The sequence below is a fragment of the Orbicella faveolata genome, unplaced genomic scaffold (genome assembly GCF_042242905.1).
Source record: "Orbicella faveolata isolate gen_17 unplaced genomic scaffold, um_ofav_v1 contig_13, whole genome shotgun sequence".
Lineage (NCBI taxonomy): Eukaryota > Metazoa > Cnidaria > Anthozoa > Scleractinia > Merulinidae > Orbicella > Orbicella faveolata.
This window is the reverse complement of record NW_028301540.1, coordinates 28,352,501-28,376,051: the sequence shown is the minus strand read 5'-3', so window position 1 is coordinate 28,376,051 and position 23,551 is coordinate 28,352,501. Positions and strand designations below refer to the sequence as shown.

The window sequence follows — 23,551 nt, the reverse complement described above, 5'->3', positions numbered from 1 at the left end:
TCCTTCTTGGGCTAGAGCAGGATACTGTAAAGGCATGTACGAATCGTTCATGAAAAGAAATTGCGCAAAGAGCTGTAAACTATGCGGTGGTGGCAACGGCGAGAACAGTGGTGGATCGAGACAGTGTGGATACAAACCCAGTGTTCGAATTGTTGGTGGTGCCTGGCCGTGGCAGGCGCAAATCAGGACACTCAGTGGATTTCCTTTCTGTGGGGGAACTTTAGTTCATCCACAGTGGGTTGTCACTGCTGCCCACTGCGTCGTGGGTAAATCCCCCTCAAACATTCGTGTGAGGTGAGTTTGGCCATTTTCGTCATAAATAGGGTATGGATTTTGCAATCTAGTCTTGATTTGGATAGGCTTTTTAGAAGATTCTACTTTTTCATCATTATCGAAAACACTATCAACGAAAGCCATTCACAATGCCTTTCCCTTTGGTCTGAACAAGGTAACTAATTATACGGCAAGTCTGAAACATGGTATTGATTAAAGGATCAGGTCATAAATAGGGTGTCGAATTCTTAGTCAGGTCATAAATAGGATAGGGAAATTCAAGATTTTGGTGATAAACTGAGGGTAGGGGTTTTGAGAAGCGGGCCGCACACCCCCACCCAATTTTTCTGGGAGAATCCCCCCCTCTCAATTTGAGTTTAGTGTATGCTTAGGATGCTTCTCAATTTTTCAGACTTGGAGCTCACAAGCGCACATCCAATGTTGGAATCGAACAGGATATGAAGATTGAAAAAATCATTTCTCACCATAGCTACAGGCGACCTTGTGGCATGGCTCACGATATCGCCAAGTTGAAACTGAGAACACCCGCTAAAATTAACAAGGCTGTTAACCCAGTTTGCATGCCAGGATCAAGTGGAAAAGTTGCAGATGGCAAGAAGTGCTTGGTCACAGGTAAATTCAGACTAATCTATAGTGGGGTTGGAACATTTTTTCAGAGTAACACAGTATTTAACAGGTCATCACTGTTTTCGTTGCTACGCGACCTTCGAAATCAAAATGCTCTTTGCAATAGACTTCCGTCAATCAAACGGTGGTAAAGAGACGGCTATATTAACCAGGATATAGTAATTGCACAGCCAGTCTTTATGATTTATTGATTTTGTATTTTCAAAACATTCCTCGAGTTGTTCATTTACATGAACAGTTGTGGGTTTGCAAGCAGACTGATAAATCTGTATTTATTTGAGAGGGAATGCAGCTAATTTCATCATTTCACGGCAGGTTGCATTATATTGGTTTGACGGTAATTGTTTTTGCTTTCCTTCTTTGTCAAGGATTTGGAAGATTGGCCTCAGGCGGTTCATTACCTGGTGCCCTCATGCAGGTCCAAGTTCCAGTTGTCTCAGATACCAAATGTTGACAGGCCTATGGGTCATCAATCCACGACTCAATGGTGTGCGCTGGGCTCGACGAGGGCGGTAAAGACCCCTGCCAAGGGGATTCTGGAGGTCCCACGGTCTGTGAAGACAACGGAAAGTTCTTCCTGGAGGGTGTCGTGTCCTGGGGAATCGGATGTGCTTCACCAGGGAAATATGGCGTCTACGCGAGGATCCGTTACTTGAAGCAGTGGATTGACCAGACGATGAATTCATATTATAATAACATGTAAGAGACAGAACAATAAACCAGTGTTCAAGCAAACGAAACACTTGTCAGTGTTTTTTCTTTTTAATCTTTAAATAAAAATTAAGCATCTTAATTCTCCTCCGTTCTATCATGATCAGCTGTCAATATCCGGACTTGGGTACGAAGAAAATAGAAACAAAATTTAACGTTGCCTTGAAAAACGTGAAAGACGGGCGTGCAAACACAAAAGGGTCGATTATTCGAACAACGATTGAATATTCATAACTTTTTATTACTAACGCACAGTGAAATTTTGATAAGTTTGGACTGGACATAATGGTAAACCCTAAATGTTCACAGTTTCTGTAGCCTGTTTAGCAAAGAAACAGGGAAATAAAGTCCTTTCGTTTCTTCTCTAGCCTCCGTGAAAGGGTTGTTTGTACGTTTTGAGTATCTACAAAAACATCATCAGAAAATGGTAGCTGGAGTGGTGTTCTTTTTTCTCTTCTTCTTCGTTCTGGCTAGGTACGTTATTTGTTTCAGGTTATTCGCTTCAGCTCTTCAATCGCTTTTGTTTTGTCTGTAGTGGCGACCTCGATATATATTTTTTTCAAAACACCTTTCGAAAATCTCGAGTATTCTCTTCTTAAACTTTCATGAAAAAACAAAAATAAAAATAAATAAACGGGTCATCTTTATTTACGTGGATACATGTATTTCTACATGTTCATCGCCTATTCGTGTTCTTTGGTCACATATCACACAACGAGGGGACATTGGAAAAAAAATGTATTTTTTTCAACCGTTTGCGTGCAGTCAGAAAAAAGTTGCAACGTTTCTAATTCTGACAGCCACGATATATGTGCGCCATGATATCACAAGGTTAAGGGCCGTAGCGAGTAGCAGGCTCGCCTCAGTCTTTTTTTGCCATCATGAAAACCCTAAATACCTAAGACGAGAATTTAACCATACACGTTGCCTTTGTTATAATTTTTTTTTCTGGCTACCTATACGGTTCGGAGATTGTCCTTGACTCCGACGTTTTACCTCTCGTATTCTCTGAAATATATAAAGTTGCATCATTCAACAATACTTTACCTCCACATTTCAAGAGCCTCGATAACACTCTGATCAAGAGATCGTATCTTGTTGAGTATAATTTGTTGTGTACATACGTTTCACTGAGATAGCAAGAAGGATTGATTACGTAATGTTTTTCCGTGCCCTAAGATCGGCCAACATTCACAATCGGCAGTCTGTTATCTAAAAATATTTTCTCAGCTTATACACCGTGGACCTCCTTTTCTAAAAGTTTGAAAGGAATCCTTAAGAGGTTAGAATTCTCCTTTAGTGGAACAGTTCCCTTTTGTATTCATAACACCTGAAAAAAGACAAATAAAAACTCGCCAGGCACTGTTATTTAAACAGCTTTCATAGTATTCAGGGTGCAGATTCCTGTTCAAATAAAGAATGCCACGAACAAAAATGAGGAAAAAATCATTTGCTCGAGTTATCGAAAAATAGGCCTGTCCACAAATATCTGGACATTTTTGAGATATTGAGAAGTTGCCGAGATATTTAGAACGTATTAAGATATTCATAGCTTTTTTCTGGCCTACTACTGTGTTTTGTTTGTTATTTTCTTGAAACAACTTTGAGTTCCATGCCAGAAACAATCCAGCTCAGCTAATTTCCACCTGATGTATTCCTTATCATTAAAAGCGTTAAAACAGCAATTTTCCAAAATGGCAGATACTGGTGACATCGAAGCGCCTGAATCTTCTTCCTCATCTCTTACTGCTGAAAGAAAATTTTGAAAAAGTTGGCCTAAGTGATTCAAAATCGGTGCATTTTTACGACAAAAATAAGAAATATTTAGAGGGGTTTTTGAGATATTTAGAACACTGTTTGTGACATAATTAGAATATTTTTTTGAGAATTTCCGGATATCTAGGCGATTTTAGTCGTGGAAAGGTTCATTGAAAAAGTATTTGACGAATAAATCACTTACAAAAGCTAAGATATGTGTATATTGTGTTATCTCCCCTTTAAAAAACTGGGCTCTGTTTCTCATTTATACCGAAAGAAAAATTGCATTATATTTCCCATTAAAATCTCGCCCAAGAAGCCGCTCAGTTCCTGTTGATTATATGCAACAGTATGGGGGAGAATTGTTGAACGGAATATTGCAAAATCGCCGAGGTTGAGATACTTCACTTTTATGCCAGTTAAAGTTTGTAGTTCATAACTGCACACAACTGAAATCGTAAAAAATGAAAAGATGCGACCTATTTTTAAATTATTAGCGTGACTGGCTGCCATTTGTCATTTAATTAACTGAAACGCTTGGCCATGGATGTTCTACATATAAATGAGCACGTGCGAACACGTACAAGTACGCGCGAAAATCGGGCTCGATTGCCCGCCCTCTCTAACCCTGAAAAGAAAACGACAGATAACCTGAGTACTATTTTCAAGTAATCGAAATTCCAAGATTTCTCGTACGATCACCCATTATCAAGCGCTTCAACACGGAGAAGTTCTAATTATTACGTTCGTACGAGGATCTATACAATTCTGTTAATGAGTTATTATGAACATTGTGGAATAAAATGATCGCAAAACAGTTTCTGAATCTAGAGAATAAACAGCAAATGTTCATTTTCCAATAAAGTAAAGAAAAATGAACGTACAGCAATAATTTTCTGTTTACTCATTTCAAGTGGCCACGGGAAAAACATTCACCTCATAAAACCTTAACCTAAAAGTCATATTTTCGTTGAAGGAAAACCTTAACATAATGGTCTTGTTTTGTTTATAAACTTCACTTACAAATCGGCTGAAGCTGGGATATAGTGACTAACAAAGTACAATTGTATAATGCCAAGTAGGAAAGGTCCGGCAATCTTTTTCAAATTTTGTTGTCGTGTCTTGGGAAAATCGTTAAAAACTAATTACAGTTTCATATTTCTTCGACAATTGACTTAATATCTTCATTTTGTTGTTCTAGTGGCAACATTTCGCGTGCGAGCGAAATTTCGATGTCATAATCTAGCGCTGCTTTAATTTGACCAAAAATGCTCCCTAATGTGCACGAGGCTGTCTCTTTAAGATTTAAAGATTTCATAGGCTGGCTATACTGGTCTGCCCGTAATATTGTGGTCACAATAGAAACAAAACAAAGAGCTATTATTGTCAAACTTTGAATAACCATCAAAGTATATCACAAAAAAATTGCAAATAATGTCCAATTACTATTTATCCAGTTTCCAAACTGATAATTTTGGCTGGCGAGAAAGCAAACAGAAAGTTTGTTTCAAAAAATGACATGACTGATGATTTTAAATTTTTAAGCAGCAACATCAGTTAATTTAGATTGCCTCTAAAAATATTTAAAAGGCCTTGTTTACTAAAGAAAATACTGAATGGACGGTTACCCTAACGCTCTTACCATGAATACTCCGGAAAGTTGAACGATTTTAATTTTTTTGGTACCCTTGTGAAACTTTCAAGGCAGGAGAAAACGTTAATCACTGTCTGCAAAAATAATTTGCTTAGACATACAGATGTTCTTTAATCACGTCTTTTTACGAATGACTGCAAAACAAAAGAAACTTATATTTGATCGCATATGAATTGAAAAGTTGTAAATATTATTTCAAGATCCAAAATTTAATCTTCTTGAATCATATTCGGAAACCCACTTTGATGACTATTCACGCTTCTTTTTACCGATTGTGCCTTCTGTGCTTGTTCAGGATGAGTCTTGCATTCTTAGTACTCAGCATATAAGAAGACTAACCATGTATGAAGTTTTCAAACTGATACTGCTTGCATTAGACAATGCATTCGTCAGTGGCACTCTGTGTTTTGGGCGTAGCAGTCTTGGCCGTTTTCGCACAAGGTAACCAGAGATTTAATTACAAAACTGATAATAACGATATTAATTATGTAATCATGATTTTTTCAAGACTTCGTTTTCGCCTAATTAAGTGATGTAGACAGCGTTTCTACCGAACTAAATCTTCTCCACGCTCGTAAGTAAACTTTAGCTTGGATAATTTGAATACGGTTTGAGTCAGGCTCGATCAGTAAGTGCTAACTTTAATTCTACTCTTGTCATGGACCACCTAGTGCAAACCTATATCAAAATTAAGGAAAACGCTAATGTTTGTTTTATCTGCTCCTTTAAAGATTCTAACTTAAATCCGTTTATACGTACGAAGGTTGTCAACGTGTACGATCTAAGATCTTATCTGGCCAAGAATTACCTGAGCAGATCGAGGCAGCGATAGGCCCATCCCTTCTTTCAGTTTCCTAATTCGACTTTTAACCAAAGGAAGCGGTTCAGGTGTTAAATTTTTATTGTAGTGAATGTGCGTCACGCTTTTTTGCTGGGTGGTAGCCAAGTGGGAATTCGGGCTCTTTTTTCCAGCAATTACCACAAAAAAATAAGAAAACTGCTGTTCATATCGGTTTTTCACAAGTTTTTCCCTGGAGTTTTTGGGCGGAGAAGGGTGTAAATTAAATGGAGTGTCACAATAGCCAGTTTGGGGTTATTAAGCTTAAGATAATCATCTTAAGGCCTTGTTCAAGGTTTGCAGAAATCAATTTGAGGATTGAATATATCAAATAAGAATTGGCCGGCACGGGGTAAACGCTCTACTTCATTTGGTACTCCCCATTTTTGTTCTTTGACAATTCCCCTGGTAACTGTGGGGTGCAGAATTAAGCCTCGATATAAAGACCTTTTACTGGAGATCAATTACGGCTGCCCTACATAAATATAATATTTTTAGGATGTGAGGATAAAAACCGAAATTGCCCGCGCTGGCAACGTCAAGGGTACTGCAAAGGCAAATACCAAAAGTATATGGAAGAGAACTGTAAGAAGAGCTGCAACAAATGCGGTGGCGGTGGAGGCGGTGGTGGTGGTGGATCAGGAAAATGCGGATATAAACCCAGATCAAGAATTGTGGGTGGTACCGAGGCCCCCAAAGGAGCTTGGCCTTGGCAGGCATTGATAACATCTCGGGGTTTTGGATTTTGTGGAGGAACTTTAGTTGATGAGCAGTGGGTTGTCACTGCGGCTCACTGTACTGCTGGTAAATCTGCCTCAAGCATTCGCGTAAGGTGAGATATTAATTGGAAGATAACCTGAAGTGTAGCAGCTCTCGTAAGCTGCTCTTGTTTTATTATTTTAGCAGCTGTTATTGTTTTAGGGCTAGTGGCATTGTTTCTGTTGTTTGTTCTGTTGCTCCCTTGAAGCCGGGTATCGAGCCATTCATGTGAGACCACATGACCCAAGATTACGTGCGCTCAGGTTAGTCGAAAACTCAATCGCCAACCATTGCTCTTTTCAGAACTACCATCACAGGGACGATCACAATATACACAGCCAGTTAACACTATGTTTTTGTTCGTGCTGGATATGAGAACTGTGTATCATTTGTTCTCGTCTCCAGAATTGTCGCGATCCTTTTGAATGACTATTACTCTGTTCGGTGGCATACGTTCATTCAATAATTATGTCTGTGAAAATATGCTCTTTCATATATAAACATTATTTTGTTCGTTTGGTTGTTCTTCTGAATAGATACATGAAATTGCTACTATAGACAGGAGAGAAAGAAGAATAGGAAAGGAAAGTCAGTGAATAGGAGGATGAGTGATAGCTTTCACTGGTGTATGTTTCTAAATTTTGCAGGCTTGGAGCTCATTATCGAAACAGCAATGTTGGAACAGAACAGAATATGGAGGTCGAAAGAATCATCGATCACCACAGCTACAAACGACCATACGGCATGGCTCACGACATCTCCTTGCTGAAACTGCGCAGTCGCGCACAAATAAACCGAGCTGTCAACCTGGCCTGCTTGCCTGGATCAAGTGGAGAAGTTTCAGATGGCAAGATGTGTTGGGTTACAGGTAACGACTTTTTTCAGCAATGCTTTAATTAACTTGGTCCACTTTACTTCTTTGTAAATTCCACCTTCCTTCAACCGAAATCCATAACTCGCAAGCTGGCGAGTTCAACAAATGTGATTAATGTTCAACCAGCTAATTCATAAATGTGTGATCTCACTATAGCTCATCCACCCCTTATTTCGTTGAAATAACATCACCCAACGTTCTTTTCACACAAACTTTTTCAGGATTTGGAACGTTGTCTTCAGGTGGCTCTCTAGCAACCAAACTCATGCAGGTTGAAGTACCAATCGTCTCTCAAAGTAGTTGCAAAAGGGCTTACGGCTCATCGATCCACGACTCCATGGTATGTGCTGGTCTCAGAGAGGGAGGCAAGGACTCGTGCCAAGGGGATTCAGGGGGGCCGTTGGTTTGTGAATTCAACGGAAAGTTCTTCCTCGAGGGTGTTGTATCGTGGGGAAGCGGATGTGCTTCACCAGGAAAATATGGCGTCTACGCACGGGTCCGTTACTTGAGGCAATGGATTGGCAGTACAATGAGCCGATATTAAATACATACATGTACATGCCTGTAAAACGATCAATAAAAGGTGTTGGACAACGAATCCACTGTTTGTCTTTATTGCTGAAGTTTGCGTACGCCTTGCTGGGAATTTCTTGTAGTGAGTGACACAAGAAACGTTGTGGCCATATTAATTTACCCTGTGTAATATTCCGAAAATATTCTTAGAGATTTCTAGCCTGCCAAATCACACCGGCTGGGTACAAATTTTCTTTCTAATAGAACATTATTTCAAACTATCGTTTGAAAATTAAAGGTTTGATCATCGATCACAATAATATGAAAGTGGCGTTTAACTCCATTTCTTCTTCTTCTTCTTCTTCATTACCATCTCCTTGTTGTTATTATTATTATTATAAATATAATCAATGTTATTTATTTATTTATTTATCTATTTATCTATTTTAGATTTTAGTTTTCGTTTTCTTTAACATTGATGGAAGTGAGTTTAATTGGAGCATGTAATATTTCTTTTTTAGCTTTTATATGGTATTTACTCAAAAATTAATTTCCGCAGCGTAAACTTGTGGAATTGTTAATGGACAGAGTGTATCGAATTCCTTTTCTTCAGTTGTTGTATTATTATTTTTAATTATTTTACCGGACGAACAGTAGAATTTTGGCAGAGCGACTCTAAGCTCTCAGGAGTTTAAGTATTTTGTAGCACATTGTTTCGTTCTGTGAATATTCCGCTTTGAAGTATACATTTTTTTTAGGATAATAGCATTTTTTATATGAATATTATTACAATTATTATTATTATTATTATTATTATTATTATTATTAATCAGGATTTGTCGTTTTTGCCTTTTATTTGCCATGCACAATCGACCACAATCGTGTACGTATTGGCTTTTCTAGACGTTAGACTCATTTTGAGGTTTTCAGAATATCGTTGTCATGGCAACGTCGATTTTACCAATATCTTCATTTAGGCGGCGGAGTCTTTCCATTCAAACCATTTCTTACCTTATTTTTATTCTTCTTTTCTGAAACTTAAATTAGTCTAATTGTGGAAGACATCAACCTTTGAAAGCAAGTTGGTATTTACCTAGATTGCAAAACTTTTATCCCCTAGTTCAGGTGTTGCGTTGCTTTCGGGAGGGGGGGTGGGGGTGTCACTATTTCGGGGAAGCGTTACTTTCGGGGGGCAGAAAACGTTATATAAAGTTGATGCCGCTGAGCGCTTTTTACGAAATAAAAGATGGAAATTCGTAAATTTGTCCCCTACCTGAAGCGACAGCCAGAAATACGTCTACATTCGAAGGCTAGTAAAACATGAGATTAAATTCTTTGTTCCTGTTTAATTTTATGTGGCTCTTCATGTTTAGAACATTCGACAGGAAGGCTAGTAAAGGTTCTTCTTCAAGGTGCACTGCTATGTTAGTCTGCTTGAACAATATCTCAGTGCGCTGGTCGAGTTTTCAATTTTAATTTAAAGAAAAGTTCTTCCTTAAATACGTTCCTGTTGAAAATGACACAGAGTTTTCAATTTTACTTTGATGAAAAGCTCCTGTTAGTGCGATCCTGCTTGATGTCTTACGGTTTTTGTTTTAAAATGGCGAAACATGAATGGATGAAGCACAAAGCAACCTCTCACAACGCTTCTTGGCACTAGCGATACCTCAATTCCCTTGTTTTAGAATGCCATAATTTTAATTTTCAAATAAAGTACTGTACGTAACTTTCAGTTGACTATTGATCAGAAAACTGGTACTTTTGAACCTTGTTCTCTCTATTTTCGGTGTTGGGGATTAGAATGGGCTAAATACTTAAGGGGGGATCGCTACTTTCGGAGGTCGCTACTTACGGGGCGGGGGTCGTTACTTAAGGGCTTTTCTAACGGCCACAATGTTTCGACGTTTCGAGGGGGCGCTTTTCAGTAACTTGATGTGGCTAGGATATCATGGTCTCTTAGCCGAATTTGTCTGCGATAAATACCTAATCGTACCTTTTTGACACGCTTCGGCGACATATCACGTTCGTCTAGTTGCGCCAAAATACGAACCATAGCTCGACCAAACTAGCCTGATTTGCCGCCGAAGCGTACCAAAAAAGCCATAATTAGGTATAGATATTGCTCCCAGACGTAAAGATAAAACATAAAAAGGTTGCTATGTAGATTAAAACGTAGCTATCAAAGTCTGGGTTTCATGCTACCTTCAATTGATCAATAAAGGATATTCTCGAAAATTGCCAATTGGAAATGTTTGTTGGATGAACCGTGGGTGAGTTGTAATAAAAAAAAAGATCCATTCTTTAATAACATATCAAACATGTAATATCACTAAAGATATCAAAATTTGTCCAGGTTATCCAGATGTGCTAAATTTGCAATATGCAATAAATCACTTTATTATATGGCTGGCTCCGTGAGCGGGAAGATGAATCAAATCCTTTGCTGTAATTGGCTACCCGAGCTGGCAAGATGAAGCTATCTTGCCCGCTCGGGACTACCCGCCGTGTCCCGCAAGAAAAATTTCCCCGAAAGCCAGATAATAAATCCTTTATTGCCCAAGCTTGTTCGGTCAAGACGGCTGGATATTGGCCTCGTTCTTATTTTGCTAGTTTTTGGACCTCGACTCCGTCCCGGTCCATAAAAACGGAAAAAAATAAAGAGCAAGGCCAATATCCAGCCGTCTTGACCGAACACTTCGTCAATAACCCATATACACAGAAACAAACATTGAATCTTATTGCGTCTGAAATATTAACTCCAATATTTATGCAGGTCTAAAATTCTACCTTCTGTACTCACGCCGCGAATTGAACTGCGTTAACAATACTAGTTTCTGTTTACTAATTCTTCCTTCTGTGATTGTTCAGGATGAGTCCCTATATCATGACATCCACGATATAAGGAGATAACACAGAAAGTTGCGTTACTCTCACTGTCGCACCATGAAGTCCTCAGTGATGCTGAGCGTGTTGCTCCTTGCTCTCTTGGCAAGCCTCTCACATGGTAATCTTCGTATCCGAGATAACGGCTAAAATATCCATATCATTTATAGTATGGAGATAAATAATTCTCTAAACTTTTACTTTGTTAAAACCGGTGGTAGCAAACTGTTTTGTTTTTTTTGTTTGTTTGTTTGTTTTGTTTTGTTTTGTTTTGTTTTGTTTTGTTTTGTTTTGTTTTGTTTTGTTTTGTTTTGTTTTGTTTTGTTTTGTTTTGTTTTAACCTACTAGTGGATCACTACTTTATTAACGATGTAGTTGATTTTTGTTGTTTGGTAATTTTCCCGCGGCAGCTAAAAAGTGTAAGGAGCAGTATTTGATCGCTAAGCGATTCTCGCTTCCACGTTAAAAAATGGAATTAAGAATTGTTAAGTGATGTGAGCCATATTGACCGTATTTCCGTCCACTACTTCAAGATACATGGTTTCTCGCGGCGGGCATCAATCATGCTACGATAGCTCTGTACAATGAGTCTCAATTCTGTCCGAACTTGGCATCAGTTGCCTTGATTTCATTTAAGTCATATCATGGGTTCTGTCTCATGCCTACTATACGTCTTTCATCTTCCATTTTTCGTTTTTCAAGGTTGTGAAGACAAGACGGTAAACTGCATAGATTATGTAAGTTACTGCAAAGTGCAACATTGGGTAGACTACATGAAGGAGAACTGTCAGAAAACTTGTAAGTACTGCAGTGGTGGTGGCGGTAACGGTGGTGGCAGTGACGGCGGCGGTGGTAACGGTGGTGGCGGTGACGGTGGCGACGGTAACGGCGGTGGCGGTGACGGCGGTGGAAACGGTGGATCAGGGGATTGTGGATACAAACCCAGCACGCGAATTGTTGGTGGTACTCAGGCCCCTCAAGGTGCCTGGCCGTGGCAAGCAATGATCAGAACTCCTTCTGGTTTCCCTTTCTGTGGAGGTACTTTGGTACATCCACGATGGGTTGTCACTGCAGCCCACTGCATCTCGGAAGACTCGCCCTCAAGCATCCGTGTAAGGTGAGTAGGTGGTCAGTGAAAGCAATGATCACACAGCAACACCAAGAATAATCTTTACAAAATTAAGCATTAAATTATGATAAATTGTATCCTTGAATAAAGTATGCCTATGGGCAAGCTATCCGAAGCGAAAACCCAACATGATATTTCACTGACAAAATTAAGTCATTTGAGTAGATCAAACTTTAAAAAAGAGGCTTGATCTTTTCATCCCGGCCAGTTAGATTTTCAAGAAAAAATCATAATTACATGCAAAAAAGTTAACTGTAAGAACGAAAAAAGTTGAAGCTTAACGAGGAAAAATGTGGAACGATTCATAATTCTCATACCATTCAAGAATTTCCTATCATTTCCTTTTGAAACACTCAAATACAATACTAATAGTATTAGGTGCTCATACAGTTAGTGTACATTATATTGTTAGTGTATTTTTGTAAACAACAACAACAACAACAAGAAACAATCTTTCATTTAAACACGATTTGATTTAAAGCAATAGGTTTGCTTGAGGAGTCGTTTATCGAGCTAAAAGTTTAAGAAAAACAGAAATATATTCAGCAATGATATAACAAATCTACAATTCTGACAATTCTACGATTCTACATAATTCCTTTTTTCTCTGATTCATTCATACTTTATAATTCTGTTTCACTTATAATTGGAAAATCATAATTACTTACATGAGGCATATTACCCCCTCTATGAATTTAAAACGGAGACATTTTGACTAAATTGACGGGAAGGAAAGGCTTTTTCATAATTTTGGTTTCGATTTTGCAGGCTTGGAGCTCACAAACGTATGGGCAACATAGGAACTGAACAAGATTTTGAAGTTGAAAGGATCATCCCCCATCACAGCTACAAACAACCCTACGGCATGGCTCACGACATCGCCATGTTGAAACTGCGCAGGCCCGCACAAATTAACAGAGCTGTCGGAATGGCTTGCTTGCCTGGATCAAGCGGAAGAGTCCCGGATGGCAAAAGATGTTGGGTTACAGGTATAATCAATCAAACGTTAAACTGCTGAAAACGTCTATTCGTGTTACCGGAGTGGCTGTATTTGAGTGTTTATTAAATTCAATCAATTGAAAACTTTCCCATGGTATACATTTACACTCTCATTGATCATAGCTCCCGACCTATGAACAAGAGTTTGCTTGTAATTAAAAAAATAACAATAAATGTATCTGGGTTTTAGTAAGTTACTGGCCAAAACGTAAAGAGTAGGTAGTAAAATAACGTTCTACTTTGTTTACATTCTGTAGACATTTCTTGCAGAGGGAGTCTACCACCAACAAATTTGAGAGAAAATAGGAGGGTGTTGGAATCACTCCTTGTCGCAATTTGGTCCTCTCCAGTCCCCTTTATTTATTTATCTGGCAAAAAGGCAGTAGTGGAGTGGGGAAGAGGGGTTATAGGCGATCCGGGGTTTTTATACTTTAAGTTATTTCAAGCCGCGGAACTTCGGAGTAATGCACCAACGCGGATTAGAGCCGTAGTACTGGGGCAGGCTTCGCAACATTTTTTGGAATAAATCGTCTTGTCTGCATAAACATGCAAGTTCGATTCTTTTCAAAGTTAACACTTCCTCTTTCATAAATAAAAGATTGCCATTGTGGTGTTTTTCCTTTCAGGATTTGGAACACTGTCTTCTGGAGGTTCTTCACCCAGCGTCCTCATGCAGGTCTCTGTTCCCATTGTTTCTAAAAGTAAATGCAAAAGGGCTTACGGGTCATCAATCCACGCCTCCATGGTCTGTGCTGGACTCGATGAAGGGGGCAGGGATTCGTGCCAGGGAGATTCAGGTGGACCCATGGTCTGTGAATTCAACGGAAAGTTCTTCCTCGAGGGTGTTGTATCGTGGGGAAGTGGATGTGCTTCACCAGGAAAATATGGCGTCTACGCCAGGGTCCGTTACTTGAGGCAATGGATTGATACTACAATGAGCAAATATTAACAAATTATTAAAGGCACTAAAAATAATAACCACTGTTTGCGTTTATTATTATTTAAGTCCTAGGACGTTCGGCCATAACTTTGATAGACAGCTCCCAACCCACAAATATACTATAAAGCAATTACATAAGACGAGAAAATTCAAATTACATCGACTATTTTGTTGTGTCGTGTCGTTATTTTGTTGTTCATCCGTGTCCTTGTACATTAACTACATGCACTGTTTGTCTGCTCAGTTTGTCTTTCTCAAGTTTCCCCTTGTTAGCTCTGCTCCCCTCTACGACAGGAGTACAGCATTCTTAAATAATTGTGTGTTACACTTGATATGCCTGTGGAATGGCTCACCAATTTGTCGGTCCTGTTCCATATCAACCAATTAAAGCTACGAACAGATTTTTAGCCGTTAACTAAAAAAACGCATTTTTCTCCTACCTTGCACAACTGTGGCCTCTGTCTCAAAACAGATGGGTGAGAAGGTTTATACACCATGAAATTTTTCATATTTGGTTGCCATCGTATTTATCTTACATAAAGTATTTACTTATTTCAGAACTGTGGAACTCCGGATGTATCAAGGTCGTTACCTTATTCTACGCTAGGTTTTTGTAGCCGTAGTTCAGCCGTTGGATAAGCTTTGATAGAGATGAATGTTTTGGTTGTAAATTACTGGCTAAAGAAATGTGTTCAAGAGATCGTCAAGCCCTCGTGAACGTAAACCTTCCAGAACCTTTTACATTGATTTATATTTAATTTACTCGAGTTGTTTTGGACATTACGTTATTGCCTTTTGGTGATGATAATTATGCAATTTCTGACCAAATTCGCAAAAACATGCCCGCATTGACTCAAAGACAGTCCTACCGGCCAGAAGTCCTCTGACCACCCCACTGGCTAGGAGAATGGCCCCGTCACGCATGCACGTGGCATGGACCACTCCAGCAGGGTGCCATGTCAACACAGAAGCCTCAAACAAGGTTGCGCCCGAATCCAGGCGAAAACCTAGCGGGGATGTTTTTGCGAAATCGCTCAGATTTAAAGTAGGATAAATCCTTTACTAAGGTTTGACATGAAATCAGACTCTAGAGTTTGACATGTTATCAACTCAGGTACAAAGGCCTTGGTTCAATGTTCTCCAGGGTTTCAAACCCTATGCACGTGACCACATTGGCGTGTTTTAATTTAAATAGTGAAATCATGCGTTTGCAGGCGGCTTGCTGTCAAAGGCAAGAAAGAAAGGAGGTTGTCATGATTTTGACTGTGTCGCGGGGACTTTGCTCAGTTGTTGAACAATGCTTGAGAGGCGCATGTCAAGTGGATTGACGGACCAGTCTTCTTGCTAGCGAGGTGGTCGAGGCATCTGGGACACTTAGGACTGTCTTAAGGTCTTTTGCGGGCATTTTCTTGCAAATTCGAGATTTGTTGATTAGATTAAATCTTTCACTAACGTTTCGCATTGAATCAAACTTTAGATTTTGATGTAATTAATCCAGCTCTGGTGAAAACAGGCTTCGCTCCAGTGTTTCACTGGGTTTTTCTGCACTCGGTCCGTACATCCTGACGTACCTCGATCAAAATATTGTCCTGTCCGGCCCTACCACTCAGTCAATAAGTACATATTATTTGCCATAGATATTTCTGACTTAATTTTCTCTCGACATTAATGACCAAAACCTTGAAAAAAAAAAGAAAAAAAAAAAACTGTGGAAACAACAAATTTTATCACAAAAATGGACAATTCCGGTTTGCATTTCAGGACATTTTTTTGCAGTGGGGAGTGGAACAGCATTTTCTGGAATTTTAGGAATAGTGGACAACCTCGAAGGTAACATTTCGAAAATTTACTGCTAGGAATGTCCGTTCCATTTGATTTTCTTCCCGGAATCTATTCATATGCAAAGGTTCTGCTTTGCATGAAAAAGAGCTTGTGTGTTGTCCATGTCAAAAAGGAAAAAAAAATGTTAAATAGTTTTTACAAATTTTCGACGATTTATCATCTATTAAACAGTTAACCTATTAGTTTGTTATCCGAATAATTCCCAGCAATTATTTTCTCAGCTGACAATTTGAACAATTTTTGGCGATCAGTAAAATTCCTTTTCTAGGGGTTAAGGCATTATTATTCAATTTATTCAAATTTAAGTCACACTTTTATGTTGTAATTGTAAAGATTCTAGAGGTTGCTGCTTACTCAAATCTTAAACAACTACAGGCCTGGGGTAGCGCGGTGCGAGATACTCGAACTCCACTTGGTACATTCAAACTATTTAATGACAGATCAAGTCCATAGATCTAGTTCACAACAGGTAGCGACTGAAGAAGTAGCGAAAACCAGTAAATCGCTAGTAGTGGTAGCAGATACGAATAGGAGTACTAGTAGTAGTCGTCCAAATAGATGAAGTAGTAGTAGGTTCGAACTGAAAAGCGACAGTTAAGAATACGTCCTACTTAGATAAGGCATAAAATACAAATCTAACAGGATAGAACAATCATAATAAGACTAACGAGATCACAGCGTGAAACAAATAGACGTGACAATTGCATGCTCAAGTGTATTAAGGCCTGACTGAAGCACGGAAACGAGGCTATAACAGGTTATCGCCATTTTCTGGATGTACATTTTACGTAACCGAATGAAACTTTCCTAGATTGTAAAGGGCAATAATAGAAAGCACCTGGTTGAGCATTGTTGTCATCGTGACAATCATTCCTTATCTATGAAACATAATACCCTCATTCAATGTCTCAGTGTTATTTACTTCTGAAAATGGGGAACACTAAAACGCCTTAGCGAAACTCGAATGTGTATTTGATTCAAAGATACATAACTAATGTGTAAATTTCCGCCTTTTAAGGGCAACTGCACATGCTTAGAACTGGTTAATTATGACACGCGACTGAAGACTTTGAATTCAGCGTTCAATTTGTCCTTGTTGTGACTTAATTTTATATGTTGTTGGTTTGTTGTCCCATGTTAAAAGGCGTTTCGGTAAAGGAAAATAACTCAATTTTCAAAATCCGTATATTTTCCGACATTTAATAAAGTTAAACATCCCCCCGTTTGACAAAATAGGTTTCCTCGAGTAGTACTCGCGAATCGGCGCCATTTTGCCTGTTTGGCAGCGTGTGGACTGGTACTACTTGGCAAGAATTCACCCTACTCTACTCTGCTGCTATAGGAAAACGCTGTTTTGTAGCCTGCAGTTGTCTCCCCTTAGGCCAAATTGTCACAATTTTCAAGATGGCGGACGAGAATCATTAGTTCAAGGTGTATTTGAAGCGAAACGATTGAGAGAATAAAGGTGACAATGTATGAAAGGCACATTTTAAAGAGTATCCACAGTTTACTCTTAACCAGTATGATTTCAACCGTGTGAGCAAGGTAATCGACGAAAAGATTTCTTCCTGGAGAAACAAAGAAGACAAGGCGGTCTATTTGTCAACATTTTCAATGGCTAACTGGGATGAGGGAAAGACCATAACCAAAGAAATGAAGACAGCACATTCATTAACGAACTGTAAGGCTTGCACACTAGTCAACTCAAACTTGCAAGCTACTTTCCCACTCAGCAAGAAGTGCATGACGGTGAAAAAAGGTCCCCTTAATGAAATTCAGCGGGATGCTAACAAGCATACTGCACAACACAGTTCAGAAAGGCTCAAAAATTACAAACAAACAACTTAAGGTCTTGGGACAGGTAATTTATTCCACATATGACGAGAAATGTAAAGAGAACTTTAGAAAGTCACTTACTGACATTCTGCTCCTTGTCCCTGAAGCTGGACTTGAAAAGAAACTTTCTCCTGTGGAAAAAAGAAAGTTAAAAAGAGATCAACAAAGGCAAATGAAAAATGATGTTGAAAAAGCAATGAATGAAAATGACACTGATCTACATCTAAGTTCAAGGCAATCATACAGGGGTAGACAAAAGCACAGACTGGCTCAGGCCTTTGAAAGTAGAGAGGAGGCTACAGAAAGAGCAAGAATAACACCTCCTAAAAGGAAAGCAAAATCTCACACCCCAGCAACAGAGAACATCATTGGAGACCTGGATCAGCTCCTGAGTGACATAAAATCATGGCCTAAAGGTACCACAAAGTGGTCTGAGAAATACAAAATACGGATGGTCGGCCAGGATGCAACACCCCCCAATGGAGGCCAAATGATCAAGTCATTTCTACACAAGAAAGGAGTTGATATATCATGCTATGAGTCTTCAAAAAACCAGATTGACCCTAAAGACCACTCCAAAGGTAGTGAACTTATTAAAGTTGTAAAACTAAAAAGTGTCTGTATATGTACTGTTTAAACATAGTTTAATACAAATGGATTAAATAATTCATATTTTTCAGAACTACATGTACAATTAAGTCTCTACAAAAGACTCTAAAGGACAAAATTTAATTTTGTTTTACAAATTATTCTAAATTGAGATAATAATTTCAAACACTTGAAATTAATAAACAGATTTTAACATAGTAAATGGTTAAAACAGATTTTAAATGATTAAATTTTCACATACATGTAGTAACTGGTTTGAGCAAATTTTAATTTGTTCCTTTGCAGAGTTCCGAGTCACACGAGCCCTTAAAAAACAGAGAGGAGGTGATATTTCAGTTCCAGTTCCACGTACAAATGAGCAGATAAGAGCTGACATTAAGCAGTGCACTGGTGGCAAGTGAGATTTCCAAGTTAGCTATCAGCAATGAAGGTGAAGTTATACAAAAGAAAATTGATGTCAATGCCAGAAAAATCCCCTTCAAAGATATCAGGAAAGAAGCCCTAACAAGGAACAAGTCCTTTTTAAAAATCAAAGATAAAAACTATTACACCCAGTTGAATAGGGAGGAAATAATATCAGAATTGCAGAAAATTCATGAAGAAGTGAGTGATGATGTTGATGAAATGAGATCCTCTTTAAAAAAATATCAGTGCCAAAGACACTGGCTTCTCTGGCATGACCACTCCACACTTGCTAATTATGGTCACATGCTCTTTTGTGTTCGAGAACTTTATGACCCTGCTATACACTTCATACGACATGAAATGATAGACAAAACAGGCAAAGATATTGACATACAAGCCACTATTGAGGAACCACAGCTTTACGTTCTGGGACAGAGCAGATCAATGGTAGAAGACCAGATGAAGTTTGTTCCAACAAGGCAAGAAGACCTCAGGGATCTAAAGAACACTGTACTGACAGATTGTGGGATCGAAGTTTGTGACATCATGAGGTTCATGAATGGAGACAATCCAGCAGCTGAGATGGAGAATGGCACCCAACATGGAGGAAACTATGGATGTCCAGGTTGTGATGGAAACATCAATTCAAGCCATGACTTGGAGTACTCCCTTCAAAGAAGGTACAAAACCTTGAGCACCAAAAAAAAAACTTATTCTCTCTGGGCCTGCTGGAAAAAAAGGTTTCCATCCATTTAAAGGCATGAAAGCTGAAGAGCTGAGAGCAGAGCTGACTGCAAGGGGAAAGTCTGATGAAGGGAACAAAGAAGATCTGCAAAAGAGATTATCAGAGTTGCTGGGAGGAACAACAAGACTTCCTGCACTTCTACACAGCAATGAAAACTTTGATGTCTCAGTCAAAGAACTGAACATTGGGTCATATGAAGTTTTGTTTTTTGAAGCTTTGCACTGTTCAATGAATCACATCAAGAATGTCCTACAGGAACTACCCCATCATATCACAAACATTGACACTCTAATAAAACTCAAAGAGATTCTTGCTGTGCAAATGAGCAGAGACAAACTGCGGGGGGTGGACTACCGAAAGACACTTATTTACATCACCATTGCTCTGTGCCAATTTGCAAACCATGAGGTTAAATTGCTCTTGGTGACTCTTTGTGAAATGATTGAAATCTACTATGCCCAAGAGGAGAAACGATCACCAAAGATGATTCTTCGCCTACATAATCTCTGTTGGAGACATGCAATTCAATGTCGCAGAGTCCTGACCCCACCTAAGAAATTGACATACAGAAAGCTATTTGGTCTTTACTTCCACAGCTGCGTAACTCACTCTGCTCAACTACTCAGACTTGCTTCTCACAGATCTACAAATGCTGAAATGTTTGAAAGACTGTTTGAGAAACTCTCAGACATTACAACAAAAAGCTGGAGCAAGAGAATCGAAGATCTCTCAACAAATGCAATCCTGCACTTGCAAGCTGAAAAATCAAACCCTGTCAACCATTGCATTCTTAAAGAGGAGCGAGAAATTAGTAAGATGGCAAAGTCCCTTCCCAAGCTGGATAACACTATATTGTTGAAGAGTGACCTTGAAAAATATGCTGGTGATTGGGTTACTCACTTGCAACTCATTTCAGATTTCTTAAAGCCAGGAGAAGGTGTCTGGTGGAAGGAGGTGGATGACTCCATTGAATTTTTTGATGGACCAGATGAGCCCAGTTTCAGAGATGAAGGACCAAAGCTCCACCACTTTCGTTCAACATCCATCCCCAATGAGCAAGAGTTACTAGATGCCTGCTGGAATAAATGCCTGGTGGAGGAAGTCAAATTACCAGCCACGAAATTGAGAGATGACAATGGAAAATGGCAAAGACCACCAACATGCTGCTCCTTTCAATCAGTCATGGAAGACAACAGCAGTGAGGATCTAGTACAACTGTAAGTGACTCTGCTGCAAACTTTAATCAAGAGCAAGAGTTGGCTGAGGAATCAGATTATGAAGGTGACAGAGAGGATGCAGATGCTGAGACATGGCCACTTCAAGTAGAAACTGACTGTGAAACCATGAGCATGGAGGTGGATCCAATTAATGAACACAGAGTAGAAACAGGAATTGAAAACTTGCAATCAACCGAGGCTGAAATTTTGCCACAGCCAAATGGAAAAAAGCAAGCAATTGCCAGTACTGAAGAAGAGTCATCATCTCAAGAGCCACCAGCTAAAAGAAAAAAGACTCCATCAACTGACTCAGAGGCCACAGTACAGCTTCTATCAAAGACAGCAAAAGCCATTGAACAAGTCCTTGGAACCTGTGAAGAAGTTATTAAATATGACAAACTGAAGCAGAGTGTTACTAAAAATCCAAAATCTAGATACCATGTGGAGCGGTATGAAACACACTTGACTAAGATTCAAATGCTGACACTGAAGAAGTACAAGCAATTGTACAATGACTCAAAGGGAAACCCTCAAGATGCATCAAAGACAAAACAACTTAAATCTGCTTCAGCACTGCTCAAATTGTGGAAGATTACTCTACATCTAGTATAAATTATTGTGTTTAATTTGAAAAACTTCCTTAACATGTACATATTAAAGTTTACAAAAGACAAAATCCCTTTAAATTATTTACTACTATAATTTATTTGTTTTGTTCATGTTTTGAGCCTTGATTGATGCAAAGGAAACCTAAGGTGCAAAGTTTATGGCTATTTTAAGTATCTGATGGCAACAACGTAAAAGAGTTGTAGTAAATTTAATGGAGAAAAAAATCCAGAGAATTAAACTTCAGTATACTGTTTTGTCTACTTCAAAATTACCTATTTCATTAGAAACTGTGTAAGTGATAAGCTCAAGTCTTCCTTGAAGAGTCTGTTTCAAATCTGTGTTTAGCAAAGAAATTTATTCTTAAAATTCTTAAAAGAGTGTTGTCATCACAGTAAAGTGAGTAAACTAAGTCACTATTACATAATATTAGCTTAGGATAGTAAACTGAGGTAATTAACTCTTGCATACGGTCTCACTTCACAACAAGTCCAGATCAAAATTTATCTTCTACATAGCGCAACCACATTATGCCTATAGACACATGGGGAGAATCTACCACTCCATCTTTGGGGTATTAGCTCAACTATAAGAACTACAATATCAACACAAGCTGGTAGAATGAATAAGAGAAGAACTTTTCAGGGACAAAAAAACATGTTGCATTGTTTCCTTGACTTACAACGATTCATCTAGAACCTACAAGAAAGGCAATTCGAAGGCAGCCGGTAAACGGCCGATGGCCGCTTCGAAGCCTAACAGTTTACATGTAGTTCGAAATATGTGAAATTAAAAGGGTATGTAACAGAAGTAAATCGAAAATACACTTACCTATTTGAAGACAAAACATCTTTAACATTTTAAACCAAAGAACTGACAGATGCAATCCTTGTACAAGCCACAAAATGCGCGCGAGAGAGCGTTAAAAAGTCCGCCATCTTGGATCGACATTCCTGAGTTCCTTCACGTCGCGCGGGTTGCGCGGGATCTCGCGGATAACCTTGCTGGGGGGATTTATTACTCGACGTCAGGCCTTAATAAACTTGACTGATACTTGAAACTAATAAAACTGAGACGATAACAACTCTTGTCGTAACAAACAAAGATATCAACGGCTATCGCGCAAAACAGCTAAATATAGCGTGAAAGAATCACAATTTGGTAATCATACGACAATAAGCCTTAGCAATAGTAGAGCTGTGAAAGCGATTTCAACAAAACCTGTAGATAAACTAAATGAAACCTTTTCGTGATAAAGAAAAGACTAACAATTCGCGACTAGCAAATAACTAGAACAATAAGAACTTACGTACTGTGGTTGACGACTCGCACCAAAAGGTAGCAGAGAGACAGCGAAATACACTTGAAATAGCGGTAACTTGGATCCTCTGATCGTAGCACGGTAGCGGTGTAACTTCACTAACAATCTCTGACTAAAAGAAGTTGCGCGTCGTCTTATATTGCCTATGCTACGTGAAAAAACTAGGGCGTTGTGGGAAACGTGGCGCCCACAATAAAGACAACTTCCTAGTGGCAAAATTTCTAGAACTATTACATACGTGTGAAAATCACGATTTCATGAAAGCTTTGATTTAGAAATCACGTACTTGGCTTGAATAATAACTGATAATAAATCAGTAGGAAGTCGCAGAGGAAATTGATAAATGATCGGCCTTTCAAAACTAACATATGTAAGTGAAGAACCCTTATAACATCCTATTTACCCCTTCTCCTTTCTTCATTTAGTGCTCATAAAACAGGTAAAGTTACAAACAGACTAGTGTAGATTTTCAAACATACAGAAACTATCAGTTTCCCTAGATCAAACCATCTTAATTCATACCAAATTCTCCTTCTCTTTTTGGGTATTTTCATTAAGGTGATTAGAGACGTTCTCCTCGTTTAAAAACCTGAAAGAAAAAGTCTGTTTTGTTCTTTTTCGTAATTGCCTTAAATCTCTTTCCCTTAACACCACAGTAGCTAAAGACATCAACGCATCCATTACGTCGTCACGTTTCTGTTTTTGTCGTTATGTCGCTAATGTGAACTAGTCCTAACAGAAAGTTTGTCACCTTAAACGAGACACTTTTGCCCCCATCTTGATTACAGACAGGCCAAACACATTCTGCCGTTAACCTTAAATGTCATGCAATGCAATGTAAACAATTTTCTAGACTGAATTACAAACTCTCTTGTTGTGTATTTTCATTAAGATTATTAGCGCCATTCGCCCCGTATGAAAATTTTTAAAAATTGGTTCCTTTGTTCCTATTCGTAATGTCATTTAAATTCTCACATAACATAAACAGTAT

At 38.8% G+C, this 23,551-nt stretch overlaps 2 protein-coding genes, 2 long non-coding RNA genes and 2 pseudogenes across 7 annotated transcripts; 4 read left to right on the top strand and 2 right to left on the bottom strand.

The window, feature by feature from the left end:
- Positions 1 to 1,655, top strand: LOC149115884 (trypsin-3-like; annotated as a pseudogene). Its single transcript, XR_016206158.1, has 3 exons — positions 1 to 294; positions 686 to 906; positions 1,290 to 1,655. The product of XR_016206158.1 is annotated as a trypsin-3-like (transcript).
- A 3,726-nt stretch (positions 1,656 to 5,381) lies between these two features.
- LOC110065759 (trypsin-2-like) lies at positions 5,382 to 8,113 on the top strand. Its single transcript, XM_089285314.1, has 4 exons — positions 5,382 to 5,485; positions 6,381 to 6,714; positions 7,289 to 7,509; positions 7,737 to 8,113. Exons 1-4 carry the CDS (start codon positions 5,425 to 5,427, stop codon positions 8,057 to 8,059), a joined length of 939 nt encoding a protein of 312 aa, XP_089141440.1. The 5' UTR covers positions 5,382 to 5,424; the 3' UTR covers positions 8,060 to 8,113.
- A 2,721-nt stretch (positions 8,114 to 10,834) lies between these two features.
- LOC110051433 (trypsin-3-like) lies at positions 10,835 to 14,017 on the top strand. The gene is made up of 4 exons (XM_089285312.1): positions 10,835 to 11,032; positions 11,614 to 12,028; positions 12,809 to 13,029; positions 13,666 to 14,017. Exons 1-4 carry the CDS (start codon positions 10,972 to 10,974, stop codon positions 13,986 to 13,988), a joined length of 1,020 nt encoding a protein of 339 aa, XP_089141438.1. The 5' UTR covers positions 10,835 to 10,971; the 3' UTR covers positions 13,989 to 14,017.
- Positions 13,068 to 22,245, bottom strand: LOC149115882 (uncharacterized). Of its 2 annotated transcripts, none has more exons than XR_016206155.1 (3): positions 22,071 to 22,237; positions 17,739 to 17,788; positions 13,068 to 16,401 (listed from the first exon to the last, which is right to left on the bottom strand). It is a non-coding gene; the product is annotated as an uncharacterized LOC149115882 (long non-coding RNA). The 2 variants fall into 2 exon arrangements; XR_016206154.1 differs by lacking the exon at positions 13,068 to 16,401 and adding an exon at positions 16,409 to 17,389 and having other exon boundaries at positions 22,071 to 22,245.
- On the bottom strand, positions 13,068 to 22,825 carry LOC149115881 (uncharacterized). Of its 2 annotated transcripts, none has more exons than XR_016206157.1 (2): positions 22,549 to 22,825; positions 13,068 to 13,968 (listed from the first exon to the last, which is right to left on the bottom strand). It is a non-coding gene; the product is annotated as an uncharacterized LOC149115881 (long non-coding RNA). The 2 variants fall into 2 exon arrangements; XR_016206156.1 differs by having other exon boundaries at positions 22,553 to 22,825.
- LOC149115883 (uncharacterized) lies at positions 17,854 to 21,510 on the top strand (annotated as a pseudogene).
- Positions 22,826 to 23,551: the final 726 nt, after the last annotated feature.

Excerpts from the sequence above, each read along its gene's own strand:
- LOC110065759 (XM_089285314.1), top strand. The coding sequence starts at position 5,425 with ATGCATTCGTCAGTGGCACTCTGTGTTTTGGGCGTAGCAGTCTTGGCC. Across the intron at positions 6,715-7,288 it reads GCCTCAAGCATTCGCGTAAG|GCTTGGAGCTCATTATCGAA; the intron begins GTGAGATATTAA and ends TAAATTTTGCAG. Across the intron at positions 7,510-7,736 it reads CAAGATGTGTTGGGTTACAG|GATTTGGAACGTTGTCTTCA; the intron begins GTAACGACTTTT and ends AAACTTTTTCAG.
- LOC110051433 (XM_089285312.1), top strand. The coding sequence starts at position 10,972 with ATGAAGTCCTCAGTGATGCTGAGCGTGTTGCTCCTTGCTCTCTTGGCA. Across the intron at positions 11,033-11,613 it reads CTTGGCAAGCCTCTCACATG|GTTGTGAAGACAAGACGGTA; the intron begins GTAATCTTCGTA and ends TCGTTTTTCAAG. Across the intron at positions 12,029-12,808 it reads CCCTCAAGCATCCGTGTAAG|GCTTGGAGCTCACAAACGTA; the intron begins GTGAGTAGGTGG and ends TCGATTTTGCAG.